Here is a 19,560-nt window from a genome sequence, read left to right as displayed (position 1 = left end):
CTATTTTTAATTTGAAAATACTGGTAAAAAAGAACAATGTCAGTAAATACAAAACATAAGTTGGATAAAATAACATCTAATTAATAAACTATTTGTGGTCAACATTAGTCAATGGATTAAAGTCATTGCAAAAATGTGCACATGACAAGCAGGTTTAAAAAAAATCTCAAAAGAAACACATGAATACTACACATATTTGACTTCTACATAATGCTATTTTTTATTTATACTATTTTGGTACTGCATTCATTTAGGTAAACTTGTAAATTCTTGGTAAAACTGTAATCGTAAAAAACAATGCACTCAAATGCAAAGCAAGGAAACAACAGATCTCAAACCAAAAGTAATTTATTGGAAATATACAAATCACTACTCATAAGTTAAGCAGTGAATTACATTTTAAAGTCTACTGCCACGTTTTACAAAAAAAAAAAAAAAATTCTAATTAAAACCGTGGTGGAAATACAGACAGCTTCAACATATGTATGCTTCAGCAGCCTCTGTCATTCTTTAACAAAAGACCTACAGACAGTTGCAAATAACTAACAATTGAGACAAAAAAAACCCCCTCAAAAACACTAAAAATCCTCAATTTAAAGAGATGCACGCACACTCCAATCTGACTCGGAACTATCTCGAAAAACAATGCCACCCTGACTGGGAAACAGAGACTGGAGTCAAAAACTTGGAAAATCAACGTCGCCTCCTGTCAGGGCTCCTGCTGCGTCTTCTTCCACCCCTAGAGAAAAGCACAGCGGTCCATTAGTCACGTTGTATTATGGCCTGCATCATTAACAAATTCAATAGGAGACAAATATCCACTACAAATTAAGTTTGTGTGAGCGAGTGAAACGAGTATATAAATGCAGTTTAACAGGGTCAGAAATTGACTCACCTCCTCTTGCTCTTAGGGGGTCCTCTTACAAAGCACCAGTCAACGCTGATTGGTTGCCCCATAAGGTCCTGGCCATTCAGCCCTTCCATTGCTGCCTGGGCTTCTTTGTAGGTCTCATACTCCACCAGTGCATAGCCCTATGAAAAACAAGTCTCATTATTTGCCAAGATAATGTTTCCAACAACACGACGCCCACAAAAGAGATGTTTTTCCATTGGGTTTCCTGGTTCTAGAACTGTCTGTCTTTCACTTTCTTTGTCTTAAAAACAGGCCAAACTAAACATTTTATGTATTAACATGTGTCAGCTTCTCCTGAGAAAACAAAACTGCTAGAAAAAACACGGTCTAATTTGATGATTTACCAACGTGGGGTTCTCAATGGCAGACAGTGATGTATATAAAAAACAATTTGACAACAGAAAATAGGTTTTCAAAAACAAGATCTGAGTGTTCAAATTCAAACTCAAATGATCAAAAACAGCTAGAAAGAGCACAACTGAATGGACGAGGAAACCGGGGTTGAGTTTTCTTAGTTGAACTATTTTTAACATAACACTCCATATTTGATACATAGATCCAAGAACATCATCTGACATGTGCATATAATAAAATATCAAACTAAATTAACTTTCTATCCCTCCCGACTGTTCAAGTCTTTTCAAAGTGCTTAAATAAGTCAAAATATTAAAGATGCTCAACCCTAGTAAAATGCAAAGCTGCTACAATCATACCTTAACTATACCTCATTTCTCATACCATCATGGAAAATAACATTAGAAACATTGTCTTACAGACAAACATTCTCTTGAGAATGTGTTCCATTTAAAACACTGCCATCTGGTGGACAAGATCTAGCACATTCAGGTGTATCTCTGTTGTATCAGATGTATTTGGTGTATATCTTTTTGTAGAAAAAACCCTGGAAGCGAGTTAGCATTTTAGGACTTCCGGTTCCATCGTCCCAATTTATAGTATTTTCCAGTCGTGGTACAAGTCACTGTGAACTTGAAACTTTAAGGACGCATATTGCTTAAAGGCACGTTAAATGTAAATGTTTACGGTCATATTAAGCTATTAGAAAGCATGAGGATTGTCTAGAAGCAAGGATAAAATAACATTGTGTGCCCTCCCTAACACAGCTGAAAAGTTTAATCTTACCATATCCAAAAACTCTCTCACTGTGCTGTTATTTAATAGATTAAATGCACTAGAATTTTATTGAATAGTATGTGGAGATACATTTTTCATTAAAATATTCATGTTAATCAAGGACTTTTTGAAAGAATTTAAGTGTAAAGAAATACATGCTTTCATATGTCCTTTAGTTAGGATTATTTAATTTATTCACTATACTATTTATTATTAATGTACCATTTCAGTTTGGCTCTAGTTTTTGATTTTTTTCCAGTTTATATGAAAAGGTTCATGTAGCGTCAATTAAAATTAATATACAGAGTAAATCCTCTGTAAAGTTCTGGCACTTTTATTTAGGCTTCAAAACTTAAAGTTGTATTATTTTATGAAGATCATCTTGATGGACAAAACGTGCAAGCTTCATGAACTATGGGTCAACACAGAGCTTATTTTTTTCGATAATCAAAAAGCCTACAGAAAAATCCTATAGGCTTTTTGTCATGCTAACACCCGATCCGCCTACAAAGTGGTCATAGTTCCCCCCACTCTATTCGGAGAAAGATTAGCAAGCCTTTCAAAGCCAATACATACAGAAGGGGGAAAAACATTCTTGAGCCAATACAACCATGACAACTTTGAACCCTCTATTGGAGAAACCACCATCTCTCCAACTCTTAAAGCGCCCCCTGCTGGCAGAAAATGTATTTGCATATATATCTGAATATATGGGGGCGAATATATGCCACAACAAATAGTTTAAGGCTGTGGGAAACACTGTGTATATGTGTTTGTGTGTGTGTGTGAGATATATATATATATATATATATAGCTCTCTCACAGGTAGTGTAAACCATATATATATATATATATATATATATATATATATATATATATCTATATATATATCTATATATATATATATATATATATAAAAAAATCTGAATATAGCAGTCAACATTTGAAGTGGATCAGAAAAGTTAATCAAAGTCATCCTAAGAGTATTATTCAAAATTGGTTTCAAACGTTGATGAAAGTAGGGCTGGGCGATAAATCATGTGATAGTCATGTGCATCTTGTCAGTAAAACTGGTTCTATAATCAGTAGTAAATCTCCATCACCTGTTTTCAGATGGAGCAGCATTTACTACACAGAACCGGAGTTCTCTGACAATAAAAATAATATATATTATCGCAGATGATATAATCTGTATTATTCAATACCACGACTAAGGTGCCCTGGAGCAATTCATCGAACCCCCAACTGCTCCCCGGGCGCCGCAGCATAAATGGCTGCCCACTGCTCCGGGTGTGTGCTCACACTAATCTGTGTGTGTGCATTTCAGATGGGTTAAATGCAGAGCACAAATTCTGAGTATGGGTCACCATCCTTGGCTGAATGTCACTTCACTTTCACTATACATTGATATTATGGAATGATGCTGCAATAATGAAAGTTGGTTGCATAGCTTCTGAATTGCTCTGTGTTGCAATTACTGCTCCTTCTGAAAGCATGTAAAATTGCCACATTTACTTCATTCCGTCAATCGAGTGTTTGAAATAAATCCATCTGTGAGATATGAGTTCTTAAAATGAATAATAGACGTAACATATTTCATTGTATTCTAAGCGGAGACAAAGGCATTGCATTATTAAGAAAATTATAAGAAGAAAAGATTGTCGTAGTCGTGAGATTGCTAGTCAGGTTGAATTAATGAGAGCAGTTCAATCTTCGGTTTATTCAGCTGCAGTGATGGGCATTTCATCATAAACAGTAAAAGAAATGGACACAGCGACCCCACTGGATTCAACGGAGAAAAATGAAGTCAATTAGAAGCAAGCACTTCCCGGGGGTCGGGCGTACTGCGCAGACTCAAACTGAGCTTGATGACGTAATTGTCACGTGAGCAACCTGTACGTCTTCTAATCGCTGTGCCAAGAGAAATCCGGATCACCCACCGAATCTTGCAGAGAAGGAGAGCGTGATCAGGAGCCCATTTTGGTAAGTATTCCGATTAATTATCTCCCTTGACTTCACGCCTCCACGTCCCCCCGATAGCCTCATAGACAGTAAAAGATTGCCTGCGAGCTTCTCCTCCTGTCCATGGTTATGAGGCAATCGTTAGCCTATTTTTTACAAAAACTGCTTCTCCGGGAACATAACGTAAGATACAAGGTAATGGAGCCTTTTATACATTTTCGTGTTTCTTTAGAAATAATTTAATGGACAAATGGAGTCTTTAAACGCCTCAGATGTAAAGTTACTCGCAGTCAAAGTGACGGCAAAATGAATGGGAGTCAATGGAATGCTAACAGCAGGTGGGGGTCCACTAGCAAATGGCGGCACCCAGGGGTGCTTCAAAAAATATGAAACCCTGCCCCCCTGCATTTCATGTGTTTCTTCTGCAAGGCAGATTTGGAGCTTCTGCCTGAGAGCGCCCTCTGGCCTCCAGAAGGAGACTTACTACTGATCACAGAACCGTGCTTCACCGAAAGATATTTATTTTGCCTCATTGCGAGTGAGATATTATCGAGATTTATCGCCCAGTCCTAGATGAAAGGTTTTTTTCCACCTCAAATGTTGACTACTGTATTTTTCTTGTCATCTACAGACAAGTGTTTCTTCAAAAAAAAAAAAAAAAAAAAAAATTATGCAAACTTACAACAAAATTTTCTTTTACAGACATTTCACAGACCAAGAGGGGAAAAACTGCCAACCAACCTTAAGGTAACCAGTTCTTCTGTCCAAATTTAAATGCACGTTTTTAATCTCTCCGTATTCTGCAAACTTGTCATGGACATCCTCTTCGGTCGCCTCTTCATGCACACCAGTCACAAACAGAATCCATCCTTCCACAGCTGTAATGAAAACAAAAATGTAAAAAAAAAAAAAAAAAAAATTCACTGCAACTTCTATCATAAGATCACAGAGGTCAGGTGAAAGAATGCAGATGCTATATGTAGTTCTGTGGGTTACACATACATCTCTGAGGCCCAGGCTCATCTCCATCCTGTTCTACTGTGTCATAGTCCTCTCTGACTCTAGATCTCGCTCCCTCCTCTGTCAAATAAAGAAGCAAACCACATTAGCACATGCTTTATTAGGACGACAAACAAAAGATGGGAGAAGAGGTGACTTACCTGATCCAAACCCGCGACCCTTCCTCTTCTTGGCTTTCTCTTTTAACTTGTGAATGCTATCTGTAAAGTCAACAAAAGAAAATGATCACTCTTACGAAGCATTCGAAGGTAACGTTACTGAATGAACGTTTTTATAGACAACTTTATCAGAACATAAAAAATAAAGTCCTTAATAAAGAAGCACTAAACACGAATGCAATGAGCCTGTGTGCTTAACGATTACACAATATTTATTTGTTTAATTATTTTTGGCCATGACAAACATGGAAAAAAGAAACACGTGTTAAAGCTAAAACCAAAGCACGGCAACAAAAGAAAGCATAAACACAACAGCGCGCAATTCATTTGAATTAGCTAACTATTAGCAGGCGCGCTAATCGGACTAGGCCCGTCGGACATAAACACGAGGATTTCATACATTCAACGCTAATAAACAGGTGAATTCTGGGTATGTGAAATAAATAAACTGTTTGTGCAACGTTTGAATACAAATAGCTACTGTACCATCACCATCCTCGTCCATAGGAAAGTCTTCACCTCCCGCTTCATGAAGATCCAGTACATCCGCCATGACTCCTGATTGTGAGTGAGTGAGCGTCTCGTGGCTGCGAGCATGCGCACAGAACACTCAATGCGGCGCTGCGTACTTTTCGAGTTGTGTGCGTCACATGCTGTTCGAGTACTGCGCCATCTGCTGTTGTGGAGGAGATTGTATCAACTGAATCAACTACACAACCCAATTTCTAAACAAGGAAAATGTTCAGTTTGTTTGGGTCCCTGCCCATGTAGGTATTGATGGAAATGAAGAGGTGGATATTCTAGCTAAACAGGCCTTGAAATTGGATGAGGTTAACATCAGTGTCCCTCTATGCAAAGCTGAAGGGAAATCTATTATTCAGGAAAAAGTGATTGGGATGTGGCAAGAGCAGTGGGATAATAATGACACTGGCAGACATCTTTACTGTGTGCAAAGAAATGTGGGAGGGGGAAGATCTAGGGATGGAAGTAGGAGAGAAGAGGCAGTGATGACACGTTTAAGAATTGGCCATTCAGGTCTCAATAGATCTTTACTCCGTATAGGGAAACATCAGACAGGAGGTTGTGATTATTGCGGTCAGCCAGAAACAGTTGAACATGTCCTAATAGAGTGTAATAATTATATGGAAGAGCGTAGTTGTTTAACATCAGTCCTATATAAAGAAGGGAAAGCGCTTACTTTAGTTAATTTATTAGGAGATGTATCTAAAACTGTTAAAAATCAAGTTATGAGGTTTCTCAAAAATACGGGGTTGTTCTACCGTATTTAATATGTACATATTTATATAATAAGTATGCGCATAGGTGAATAATTCCCTCTGACTATTCTCGACGACCACACTCCTGTCTGGTAGATGGCGGTAAATGCACCTTAAGTTGGTTTGCCAACCGCCAGTTAAACTCTAAAAGAAGAAGAAGAAGAATAAACAAGGAAAAATAGGACAGACTAAATATATCTTAAACAAGGCCTAAAACGATCTGAGTATAACGTGTTTGTTTCTAACGTTGTACTCAATGGAGTCAAATGGAGACAAGATAAGCAGGGATACGTGACTGTAGATATTCTCCCAACTCCACAGTCTTAGATAAACCCAATCAGTTTCTGATAGAATAACAGCTGAGCTGGACAGTGTGGATGTGTAAGTCAAAGCATATGAACTGATGTCTCATAACTGTTAGTCATTACTTTTTTCATTCAAAGTTGACTTAGCCTACTATGTCAATATGGCAGTTTTTTTTACACATATTATAAATATGTGAAAAATATATTTGGAAAATATTTAGTTTTTATTATGTTAATTTTTTTCTCACTATTGTACTCTTAGATGTATGTAGGTGTGCATGTATGTTTTTAATTGAATGTTTTATGTATCTAACCAAATTTATTTAGTGCATCAAATGTATTTATTTGCCATAATTTTATCTTTATCACTTTTTTCCCACTAACTTCACTGACTTTACCACAGGCCCTCTGCACTCTCTGACCTCTGATCTATTACCCTAACCCAGACCCCAGTTTGAAAACCAATGATGTCTATTTAATTTATGAAATTACATCATAGATTTATTAAGGATTACTAGGATTGAGGTTCCAAGGACTTTTAAAAGGTAAGAACATCTAGTAAAATAAATAAAGAACTATTTACTTAGCTAAGACTTGCTGAGATGGTTAGTGAGGTTATATAAGTCAGACATAACCTAGATTCACCTTCCAGTGTGTTCTAGAGACAAAGATATTGAAATCTGCTTCATTAATGAATTTTAATATTAAATATTTAATATTCCACCAATATATCCTCACATAAAAGTAATCTCATGAGTTGATTTGAAACATCACAAAATGCATCATTAGAGCAGAAAGAGTAAAAGAGATTACTGCTGAACTTTGTTTCGATCACTTCAGTGTCAGGTAGAGCCTAAAGGTTCGTTGTGGGTGGATGATTTCATCAGCACAGGTCACCCTTTGAACTTGTCCCAGGACTATATAAACCCATGGCTCTTTGGAGAACACACCATCGGCTTTAAGAACCCCTGGAAGCAAGGTAAGATTTCTGCTATTATATGCATACTCATGTCTAACTCTGCTATTGATTCTTAATGTACATTTATAAGGATATGTCCAGAATCGAAATTAATTATTGTCTCTTTCTGTTCAGGAAAATCTCGCTCAACCTGCAACCATGAAATTCTCCCTCATCGCCGTTCTTGTTGTTGCTCTGGCCATCGGTGAGACTTTACACCATGTTAACTTGTGATGCTCTCAAGATATTTGGTTTTGTAATATGGTAACTGAGTTAGTTTGGGGGTTAAATTACATAAACTATAACAATGTGTGTGGTGGGTATTTTATTGGTTCTTAACATAACAGAGTCTTTCACCTGATTTAGCTTGAGTGGCTGAGAGTAAAGATGCAAGACTCATTGATCAAACATCTCTGTTCGTGTTCCAGGCTCTGAGTCAGCTTCTCTGGTCAAGAGAGAGGCTCCTGCTGAGCTGGATAAGATCGCCAAGTACTTCCAGGATCTTGTGGACAACCTGAAGAATGTAGAGGGTCCTGAGCTGGCCAACAAGGCCAGGTAAGTCTGTTATCGTCATCCATTTTGGGTGGAAACTTCTTCTCAACTGTGAACTTAAATGATTAATGAATTCTCTTTGGTTTGTGTTACAGTGCTTACTTTGAGGAGAGCAGAGCCCAGCTCCAGCCCATGGTTGAGAAGCTCCAGGAGCAGCTGAAGCCCCTCTCCAGCAACATTGAAGACCACCTCAAGCCTCTGGCCGCCTCCGTCCAGGCTCAGGTCGCCCCCCTGGCCGGCATGGTCCAGTCCCAGGTTGAAGATGTCCTCAAGTTTGTGGCTGACCAGACCAAAGCCATGCTGCCTCCCCAGTAAAACCATTCCTTAGTTCTTATCCCAATATGACACAGTCTCTTTGTATGTATGCTGGTATGTTAGAAATAATAAAAAGTATGATAAAAAAAAACTGACCACTTTGTACTCGCTGGTTATTTTTATAATTGAACAATATGATTTTTTTATTTATATATATATATATATATATATATAGAGAGAGAGAGAGAGAGAGAGAGAGAGAGAGAGAGAGAGAGAGAACTATATCCAACACTCATTGTGAGAAATAATGTAAAACAAAATAGGGATTTTCAGTATGGCTGTAATTTTTAAATATATAGTGAGTAATGATTTGAGGGTAGCATGTTTAATACTATGTTAAGTTTTATTCTTATGTTAACAAATAATAGATCAGGGACCAGTTGCATAAACTGTTTAAACTAATTTCTTCAAGACTGGTCATATCTTTCAATAGTTACTATAGTTAACCACAAATTAACCATGGTTTTGCTACACTATTAGTAGTAAAACTGTGGTTATACAAATGGTAATCAATACAATTATAATAAACAACAACAACAAAATTACACACACGGTTACTTCACTTTTACTATAGAAAAACCATGGTTAATTTTCATAAGGGACAAAACTGGTCTAATCTGAATCTGAAAGGTGTAACTGATTCGGTAGACTACCCTTTGCATAACTACTTGGTCAAATATATGTTGACTATTTTTATGCAATTAATCCCAGGTTATTTATAAGTAGCTGTGGTAAGAGATAAGATCATTTACTTCTCGGCTGATATTTTTCCATTACATATGATTTAGTATTGATCATAATTATCGCCTGCCCTTTTGAGGTGTTGACACGAGCGAGCAGACAACAATAAATCACATGTGCAGGGTTAGTGTTCGCCCACAAATTTAGAAGAACACTTGTTACATCGAACACATTCACTAATTAAAAAGTTTGACTTGTGTAAAGGGCTATTTTAGCACAGGAACCGTTTGTGCTACAGACATAGATGATAGGCTACCTCAAATCATATGATCATATGACAATTAGCCCAAACAACCATCCAGAACACTATAGCAATCGCATCGCATCACCTGGGTGTTCCAGCTGATTCGAAATTGAGAACAGGCTTTTACAGTTCACATTTTACAGCATTGTTAAACTATTTAGTAAAAACTTTAGTAAAAAAACGTATTAAAATGCATTTAGCTATTTTTACAATATAAACTGGGTTGATATAAAACAGGGAAAATGTTCTATTTATTATAGGCTATACAGTTAGACTAAATGCAACTAATTTAATAGAAAACAAATGTAATTAGGATTTTATTGGTCATTTTACATTACCTTCTCTAATCTTACTTTCATGTATTCGAATCCCAAATGACAAAGAATAAAAGCAATTACACAATTAAAACAAAACAGAATTTCATAGACCATGCTACCAGCGTCACACAGTCTGTTTTCATTTTAACTTTACTGCATTAAAATATTTTATGCATCCAAAATCAGACTCAAAGACAGTTATGTGACAGTTTAATACAATAAAAGAAAGAAAAAGAAAAGAAAAAAACCCAGAGGTATAAGGACGTTTAGGTAAAGTCTGTAATGAATAAAACAAAATATCAACACATTCACATCATTTCACTCTCACTAAAATCACAAGCAGTTTTGTGCATTATATTATTCATATCAGATTTCTAAACAGTATTTTCAGTTCTTAAACAGAAAAATAATAATTATAATTTCTGTGTACAAAAATAAACTATAGACAGTCTTCTGCAGTGTCGTCTTTAAAACTGCTGAAGTCATCAGGTGACACAGAAATGCACAAACACAGATTACTATTGAACTTTGATCCAATCACACAGCGTAAAGCCTAAAGGTTTAGTGTATATGGATGATTTCATCAGCACAGTGTGGGTGACCTGTGAATGGGTGCAATCCCATCCTGGGACTATAAAAACCCATGGATTCTTAGAGAACTCACCATCACAACATCAGGCATAAGAAACCCTGGATATAAGGTAAGATTACAGCTACATTATAGCAATGGTCATGTCAAACTCTGCTGTTGATTCTTAATATACATTAATTATGGTCTCTTTCTTTTCAGGCAAATCTCACTCAACCTGCAGTCATGAAATTCTCCCTCCTCGCCATTGTTCTTGTTGCTCTGGCCATTGGTGAGACTTTAAACCATGTTAACTTGTGATGTGCTCAAGATATTTGGTATTTTGTGTATGTAATATAGTAACACGAACAGAAACTAGAACAATGTGTGTTGTGGGTGTTTTATCTTCACTCTGTTAAGTACTTAACATAACAATGTGCCCTGTAGAAGCAGTCTTTCACCTCACTTAGCTTGAGTAATGCCATTTAAGATGTAAGACTCATTGATCAAACTCTGTTCATTTTCCAGGCTCTGAGTCAGCTTCTCTGGTCAAGAGAGAGGCTCCTGCTGAGCTGGAGAAGATCGCCAAGTACTTCCAGGATCTTGTGGACAAGCTGAAGAACGTCGAGGGCCCTGAGCTGGCCAACAAAGCCAGGTAAGTCCATGAGCTTTATCATCTTTGTGCAATGAATCTGCAACTTAAACAATGTTAGTGAAGATCACAATTGGTACTCAGCTGGTCTTTATTGATCATTACACTCTTTAAAAAAAAAGTTCTGTATTGACATCAATGTGTCCCATGAAGGGACTTTAAAATCCATGTGACCTTTCCATGCACAAAGTGGAAAAAGGATCTTCAGATTAGGAAAGGGTTCTTTTAGGAACTGTTCAGTGAAAGGTTCTTTAGACATTTTTACTTTACTGTCTCTAATTCATATAACAAATTATGATCTACAATAAGAAATGATTAGTATGTCCTTCATATATTTGTGTTTAGGCAGAAGAGCAGTACTGATTGTCTTGGTTTGTGTTACAGTGCTTACTTTGAGGAGAGCAGAGCCCAGCTCCAGCCCATGGTTGAGAAGCTCCAGGAGCAGCTGAAGCCCCTCTCCAGCAACATTGAAGACCACCTCAAGCCTCTGGCCGCCTCCGTCCGGGCACAGGTCGCCCCCCTGGCCGGCATGGTCCAGTCCCAGGTTGAAGATGTCCTCAAGTTTGTGGCTGACCAGACCAAAGCCATGCTGCCTCCCCAGTAAAACCACTGGAATCCTTCTTATTTCGCTTAAGTTTTGTTCTCTTTATGTATATTTAAAATAATAATAAAAGTGATTTAAAGGTCAATGTGAGATCTCCATATTTTTTTTCTCACAAACTGTACTTTTTCCTTGCACATCTCACATGTATTAAATGCAGTATCCATTAAAAAAAGAAAAAAAATATATATATTTGTCGACATTTTTCAGTCGACAAATCTAAAATTATTTAAATCAAACCCTCAGAAGGAACATTGTCTTTAATTTTCCTGATACTTTAAATGTATTCGAAAGTGAAACAGTGGAGAAACCTTATAAAAATTCCTATAAAAAATATTATATTAGTAAAGTTCCTTTTAAAAATATTATTATAATTTTTATGTTTTTGAATCCATATTTAATATATATGCTCTGAGGAAAGATGGTTTGGCGATGGGAGGACAACCAATGTCATACATTTTTTTTTCAAATAAAGAAATAAAATGAAATGAAATACGTATTTGGAACTTTCTAGTCATTATCTCTAATTGAATTAAAAGTAGAAATGTTGCTATTTAAAAAAAAAAGTGGGACATTTCAATTTCAGTGCCATATCTCAAGGACCAGTGATACATTAATATGACCAAGTTTGTTTTTAATTAAACAATTAAGATTGAATGATTTAAAGGCAATTTCACAAATATATTTTATACAACTTCTAAATTATTTATTTAATTTGTGTAGCAGAAATAACCTAAATTGGCCATATTGTGTCTGAAATGTTAAATGTTCACTTTTTATTATTATTATTATTATTATTATTATTATTATTATTATTATTATTATTGCAGAAATTGTGAAAAAATATCACCATCACTTTGTCATTTGAATTGATTTGTTTAAATCTCAATTTCACGTCCAATGCAAAAAAATGACAAAAAGATTTCGGAGGAGCCCAGGTCTGCCATTTTCTCTAACCAGCTCTATTCTTAAATCAGAATAATATTTTGTGCCAAGAAACCGAGACAGCTGCATCACAAAAAAAATTCAAGAAACACTTACAGGTGTCAGTTAAACTATCCTAAATAAAACACACATTCATAATAAAACTCACATGCATCTGAATAATCACACAAGCAAATTTAGGTCCATTTATTTCAGTTCATGTCAATCATTTCATTTGGCAGCAGAGGGCAGTGTAAATAAATAAACTCTGCTTATTTTCTCTGTGCATTGAAGGCATTCATCTCAGCGCTGTGAGGTAGACTATGATTTGTTGTCTTCTAAGATAATAAAAACAACAAAATCACTAGTCTTCCACACGGCAATGGACTTCTCTGACTAATCACAGAAAAAGCTGGTTTGATTTATTTATTTATTTTTAATAAAAAGTCAAAAATTTAAAATCTAATATTAATCAGCTAAAAGAGGCATGCATTACCACTGGAGACATCTGAGCTTAAGAGAAATTCACAAACAGACTCTCCAGTCATGATTTTATTCCTCACTTCTTTCTGTCAATGCAACACCTGGCCTGCAGACTGCAGTCACTGTCCCATTTGAGCACGAATCAATGATTTATATACATCTGTCAGAGTTTTAACTCGTTATGAAGCAATAATTTGATCGTTTATCAGCTCACATCCCCAGTACATGTAATAGCGGGTGTGAAGGTCACACAGGCGTGAGGGACACACTGTGAGTCCGCATGACCTTCTCCTTGTACAGCCAGCTTTTCATGCACGTCAGCCTTCATAAAGCACATTTTTGTATCTCTCTTTGAAATTCAATGCCATGTGTTAAGCATTTTGGGGCTGCATATCTGCAAAATGTTGTTTATTCCAAAGCAAAATTGCATCATAAAACAGTGTCGAATGTCTAAAAATATATACATATGTTGAATTTTCCTTCTTCCAAATTTATAAAAACTTACCAGAATCACAAATAAGTCAAAAGTTGTCCTTTCTCGGTCTCATTAATCTACATTTCCTTGGTCCATATGTTCTGAAATATGCATTCAAAGTCCTTAATAGCTGGTGACCTATAAAGATGGATCAAAAAAATGGATAAATGACAATAAAGCTTATGATTCAAGGCAGCAGAATTAAAGTCAAATAAAGCATACATGAAGGTATCTCCTTCCCGACACAATAACTTCAAAATAAAATGAAACACTTGGTACTCACCACGAACAGCCATCGTGCGTCTCTCAAAGGGATCAGTTTATAGTCGAAAGGGCTTGCCTTTGACGAAAAAGAAAGAAAAATAGGCAAAGAAAAAGAGTAAAATAAGGCTCCCGCTGATAATTGGAGTCTCTGCAGCACTTGAAAATAAAACAGAGGCCAGATGAATGGAGTACTGATACAAACTCCAAGGTGCTTTAGCTGAAAATTGGGAACAAAACTACAGGTTCGCTCAGGAAAGAATGCAGGACCAATGCTTCCCGAGGAGTCTGCTCTCTTCAAAAACAGCCGGTCCTGAAGGGCCCCGGGTACGAGGCAAGCTCTGCGTCTCTGGTCAGTGGTGGAGACTAATGGGTAGGTTTTGCAGACATGGGTTATGTTTTTTACTCAAAGCTGACAGACAGACAACCCCCACTGCACACAGGTGCTATTCAAGGATATTGTGTAAAAATGACGTCAAGCAAATTTTACTTGTGTAAAAGTCCCGCCCTCTCTTTCCACTGTATATAAGTTCATCTGTTCTATAGACTGGCGTCTTCTTTAAAGCATATTTTTTCACACCTATGCATTTGATCATTCATATGGCAAACTGTTTTTAACCATTATTATGCCATTTAGTGCATGTGTATGTTTCTAACATACCTGAATATCAGATGCATTTAATCTATAGAGTAATGCAAAGCATGCAGATGAATCTGAAGACGGACAGAGCAGCACGCAGAGCTTTGCCTCAGCAACAATGAAGCGCTGGCCTTGGTGATAGTTGCTAGGCGATGGAAGAAATACAATGGCCTCCTTAGAAAGCAAAGGCCGTTTTTGGGCTAAAAGGAGCAGTGCAAAGCAAATTAAACTTGATGTACAGAACTAAACACTGATGGAGATCATCGGACAGACAGATGATAGATAGATAGATAGATAGATAGATAGATAGATAGATAGATAGATAGATAGATAGATAGATAGATAGATAGATAGATAGAACTTTTACTCATAATTATAAAGTAATTAATTCATTTTACATTGAAAAATAATAATATGGTAGTGCAATTTGCAATCTATTATTTTTTATGTATATTAAATCTCTATCTCTCTTTCTGTACAAACACACACACAGTGCTTTTTCAGAAACAGGTTCAAATTATATCTCCAAGACCATTTCCTCTTCTTTTTTTCTCTTTTTTTTTTTTAGCCAAAGTTATTCAACTTAACTTATGCGGTAAAGACATGCAATTTTCTAAGGCAAACGTGTTGCAATTAGAAGACCATTCTTTCATTAAGTTGAGGTCAGCCCATTAACGGCGGGGAAAAAAGAAACGCATAAGGCAAGTTTGACGCACCCCAGTGAGTTTTAGACAGGTCTTCACAATGGGACCTGCAGCAAAATGTAAATTGCACTAAATTGCTCTAATACACATCCAGCGGTCCTGAGAGGCACAGTGGGTCTTTTATGCCCATGACTGATGGGTTCAGCTACAAAGTGGAGGTGAATTAGAGAACAGACTTGAAAACAGAGAGCCAGCGGTGGAGCAAGAGGCAGGCCAGTGAAGGATTGTTCTTTTGTACTGACAGAGGAGGCAGGTGCACTTCACGAGACGCAGAGAAAGACAACGGCTGGCTCGCTAGGATGCAGCGTTCCCAAGATTAAAAAGGACAATTAAATTAATTGTATTTTTCTGGAACCGCTCCCCCCTCCCTTCCGCATTTCCTTCTTAATTAGGAAATTAAAATGAGACTGAATTATTAAACGTGGCCACACCTTTTTATGAAGACTTTTCTTTGCCATACAGCTTTCTAAAATTAACCATCATTTAGAAATTAGCACAATGGGATTGTTATGGCTTTTTAGACATGCAAGTGCAAAATTGTGTCATGTTTTTTTTTTTTTTTGCAAATATCATGGATTATGAATATGGTTATTATAAGGTTCACACAAAATTCAGAACTGAAGAACTGAATTACATTTGAATGTGAATTAAATGGATGCTTTTCACACTTCCATCGTCACAGCTGCTTATGCCTCTTTTATACTTTTATACTGTAATTTTTGTGTTCCCATTTGCCCCACTAGCAAACAATAAAAAAAAATAAAAAAAACCACAGTAGGTTGCTATGACTTTGCAAAAGAGGAAACATTGTTGCAATATTTTGATTATGCTGGTCAGGGAGAGAGAAAATTGTTATATTTGCAATCAGTCCCTCAGTATATTGTATTTGAAACAATCACGAAACAGTGTTAACTAGTTTTCTGTAATTTAATGCAAAGATACCATATATATATATATATATATATATATATATATATATATATATATATATATATATATATATATATATATAACTACAGCGCCCCGCACATGACAATAGCAGGCTAAATCATGTGCACAATTTACTAATTCATTCACTCAATGTACTAAAACGTGCACACGATTACTATTGCATTCCCTCAATTTACTATTTCATTCACTCAGTTTATAAATTGTGTGCACGATTTACTAATTTGTTCCCTTGATTTGCTAAATCATGCGTTTTAGTACACTGAGGCAAATAATTAGTAAATCACAATTTATTTTTTATTTTTTTCTTGCATGTCATGTGCGAGGCTCGGTAATAAACAGTGTTAAATGTAAATCAAATGTTTTGAAAATGAAGATATAAAACATTTGCTATCACAGTACAATATATATATATATATATATATATATATATATATATATATATATATATATATATATATATATATATATATATATTTATTTTTTTCAATGTAAATGCACAATGTTAATGCTGTGTTTTATTTGTCATTGGAGGCAGGAAATTCAGAGCTCTATGTCAGGTTTTTCAAATGGAACGCTTACACAAGTAAGCGGAATTCAAGATGGCTGCTTCCTACGTGCACGTGAGCAAAAGTGAAAGCATTAAATACTCTATTTGTGAAGCTTCTGTTATATTCCCATATCATTATTGTGTCATAAACTCATTACGTCTCAACCTCTATCTGTGAACATATTGCTGTGCTGTATGTGAGTGTCTACAGTAAAATGAGTGAACTCCATTCAATTTTTCCCTGACTTCTCTCCACTTGGGTGGGACTTTATTCCCAGCTCTGACATCTTTTTTCCGAGGTAAATTGAACACATAATTTCTCTGGAAATGTGTCATCAGTCTGTGGCTCCACTGGCCACAACACAGGAAGTTGAAGTTGAATCAGCAAGAGAAGTTTACTGAACGGATGGTTTACTGATGGTGTGTTCCATTTGTACCAGTAGGAGCTTTTAACTGGAACACCAGTCAAGTTCAAGCTCTGATGCAGAAACTCAACAGTAAGTTGCTAAATTCAGGATCATATAGCACACTACTCATCCTATTACTGCCATAGGAAAATGCATAAAAATAGAAAACTAGTTATAGAAAAATAACAAATAGCAAAAATACTAATATTTTAGACTCTCTCTCTCTCAAAAATTTGACCCTCATGTTGGTTTCAATCATGGCCACTTTGTACTGATTCAGTCCTCTCTTTTTAATTTACTTAAATTGTGATTTACCTGTGGAAACAAATTCATAAGTTTTCTGAACACATTCTTAATTCATGGTCACAAAATATTGATTTTGTTTCCTCTGCATGATGTCAAATTCTGAGCTTCTTTACATTTCAGTTCTTTTTAATTGAACATTCTTACATTCAAGCTGCAATTTCCCCCTAGACTCATATTCAATAAAGATTTCAGGACTGCAACTTGAATGCAACTTAAATTCAATGGCTAATATGAATGATAGCTGTTTTTCAAATTGCATCAGAGTGCACACACAGATAATATGCATATTTTTACAAATCTATAGTATATCGAGTTGTGCAACCTGCTAACATAATGTCTTGTTTAATCATGCGGTGTCCGATTAGGACATATAATATTGCAACATAACATTGTCACACCTGGACTCATTTAATGTGTTTTTGCCCGTGACCCAGTTTCTGTCTTTCCGTGTTTGGTTTGATTAGTTCCCAGGTGTGTCCATTCTATTCCTCATGTGTTCCATGTCCCTGTTAATTTAGTCATGCCATCCACCTGTGTTTCCCTAATTATCCTTTTGTACATAAGCCTTGTCCTTTCAGTTCTGTTTTGTCGGGTCTCCTCACTTGTGACTAACTCACGTGTGTCTATCGCTGTGCTCCATGAGTTGTATATATTAAAAGCCTTATTTCGTTTATCCTCGGCTCCGTGTTTCTTCCGGCAGCGTAAACCGTGACAGAAGACCCGACCTAAAAAAGAAAGTTTAAAACTGCGTGTTTTTCCCTCCGTTTTGCTTTTGTTTTTTCACAGTCTTGTCTTTTCTTAGTTTCTATGGATCCCCTCTATCGTCCCGAATTCCTCATCCTCCTGCTGAAGCAGGAAGGACGTTCTCTCGAGGACCATACCAGACAGTTTCTCAGTTCCGCCCAGCCCTAAATTTTCTGTGTCTCCGCTGGTTCCGCCCAGCCCTGAGTTTCCTGTGTCTCCGCTGGTTCCGCCCAGCCATGATTTTTCTGTTTCTCCGCTGGTTCCGCCCAGCCCTGAGTTTTCTGTTTCTCCGCTGGTTCCGCCCAGCCCTAAATTTTCTGTGTCTCCGCTGGTTCCGCCCAGCCCTGAGTTTCCTGTGTCTCCGCTGGTTCCGCCCAGCTCTGAATCTTCTGTGTCGCCGCTGGTTCCGCCCAGCTCTGAATCTTCTGTGTCTCCGCTGGTTCCGCCCAGCCATGATTTTTCTGTTTCACCGCTGGTTCCGCCCAGCCCTGAATCATCTGTGTCTCCGCTGGTTCCACCCAGCCCTGAATCTTCTGTGTCTCCTGTATTCCCTCCCAGCCTCCCTCTCCCACCTCCTCCCAAACCTGCTGGTCCCTCTGCTCCACTTCCGCTGGTTCCGTCCAGCCCTGATCCTCCTGTCCTTCCTCCCTCCTCCTAGACCACTTAGTTTCTTCTCTCTCCTCCTCCTAGACCAGCCAGTTCCTCGTCATCCCTGCTGGTGCCAGTCAGTCCCGCAGCTCACCCTCAGTCCGCGCCATCGGGGCGCGGTGGTTCGCCGCTGGACTGCCAGTCTCCAGCTCCACCTTGGCGTGTTAAGGCCCTGTCTCCGCCTCCAGCCTCCGAGCCCTGGACTCCTCCTCGGTCCTTCGACCCAGCGGCTCCGCCTTGGCTCTTAGCTCCCTCGTCTCCACCGTGGCCTGTCATCCCACCTGCTCCACCTTGGTCAGTCGTCGACCATCCGCCGCCTCGGGACTCCTCTCCTCTGGTTCCACCTCGTCACTCCATCCCTCCGGCTTTGTCAGGCTCCTCCTTCCCTCCGGTTCCACCTCCATCCTCGGTCGCTCCGGCTCCACAGCGGTCTGCCAGGACCCCGCCTCCGCCTTGGTCGCCTGAGCCTTCTGCTCCACCTAGGCCCTCCGGAACCTCGACGTCACCCTGGCTCTGCGGCTGTGCTGCTCCATCTTGGGCTCCTCACCCACCGGTGCAGTCTCCGCCTGTCGGCCCCCTGGTGTCGTCGACCCCTCCTTCACCATGGCTCCTCCCGCCGTCGACCCCACCTTGGATCTCCGTCCTGGCTGGTCTCTGGTGGACCATCTGGCTCCTCCTGCTCCTGTCTCCTCCCTGGCTTCTCCCTCCGTCGTCTCCTCCCTGGCTCCTTCCTCCGTGGTCCCTGTCTGCTGGCCC

General features: G+C 38.0%; 3 protein-coding genes across 3 annotated transcripts; 2 read left to right on the top strand and 1 right to left on the bottom strand.

The window, feature by feature from the left end:
• Window positions 1-443: 443 nt before the first annotated feature.
• rbm8a (RNA binding motif protein 8A) lies at window positions 444-5,829 on the bottom strand. The gene is made up of 6 exons (XM_052579403.1): window positions 5,671-5,829; window positions 5,167-5,226; window positions 5,009-5,086; window positions 4,748-4,884; window positions 896-1,032; window positions 444-739 (listed from the first exon to the last, which is right to left on the bottom strand). The coding sequence occupies exons 1-6, from the start codon at window positions 5,735-5,737 to the stop codon at window positions 694-696; spliced, it is 525 nt and encodes a 174-aa protein (XP_052435363.1). The 5' UTR covers window positions 5,738-5,829; the 3' UTR covers window positions 444-693.
• A 1,820-nt stretch (window positions 5,830-7,649) lies between these two features.
• On the top strand, window positions 7,650-8,682 carry LOC127974443 (type-4 ice-structuring protein LS-12). Its single transcript, XM_052577681.1, has 4 exons — window positions 7,650-7,745; window positions 7,860-7,929; window positions 8,153-8,279; window positions 8,372-8,682. The coding sequence occupies exons 2-4, from the start codon at window positions 7,884-7,886 to the stop codon at window positions 8,589-8,591; spliced, it is 393 nt and encodes a 130-aa protein (XP_052433641.1). The 5' UTR covers window positions 7,650-7,745; window positions 7,860-7,883; the 3' UTR covers window positions 8,592-8,682.
• A 1,804-nt stretch (window positions 8,683-10,486) lies between these two features.
• Window positions 10,487-11,802, top strand: LOC127974442 (type-4 ice-structuring protein LS-12-like). Its single transcript, XM_052577680.1, has 4 exons — window positions 10,487-10,594; window positions 10,684-10,753; window positions 10,990-11,116; window positions 11,498-11,802. The coding sequence occupies exons 1-4, from the start codon at window positions 10,502-10,504 to the stop codon at window positions 11,715-11,717; spliced, it is 510 nt and encodes a 169-aa protein (XP_052433640.1). The 5' UTR covers window positions 10,487-10,501; the 3' UTR covers window positions 11,718-11,802.
• Window positions 11,803-19,560: the final 7,758 nt, after the last annotated feature.

Source organism: Carassius gibelio, chromosome B16 (genome assembly GCF_023724105.1).
Source record: "Carassius gibelio isolate Cgi1373 ecotype wild population from Czech Republic chromosome B16, carGib1.2-hapl.c, whole genome shotgun sequence".
NCBI classification, from domain to species: Eukaryota; Metazoa; Chordata; class Actinopteri; order Cypriniformes; family Cyprinidae; genus Carassius; species Carassius gibelio.
Note: the sequence above shows the minus strand (reverse complement) of the source record. Positions and strands in the feature narration are given on the sequence as shown.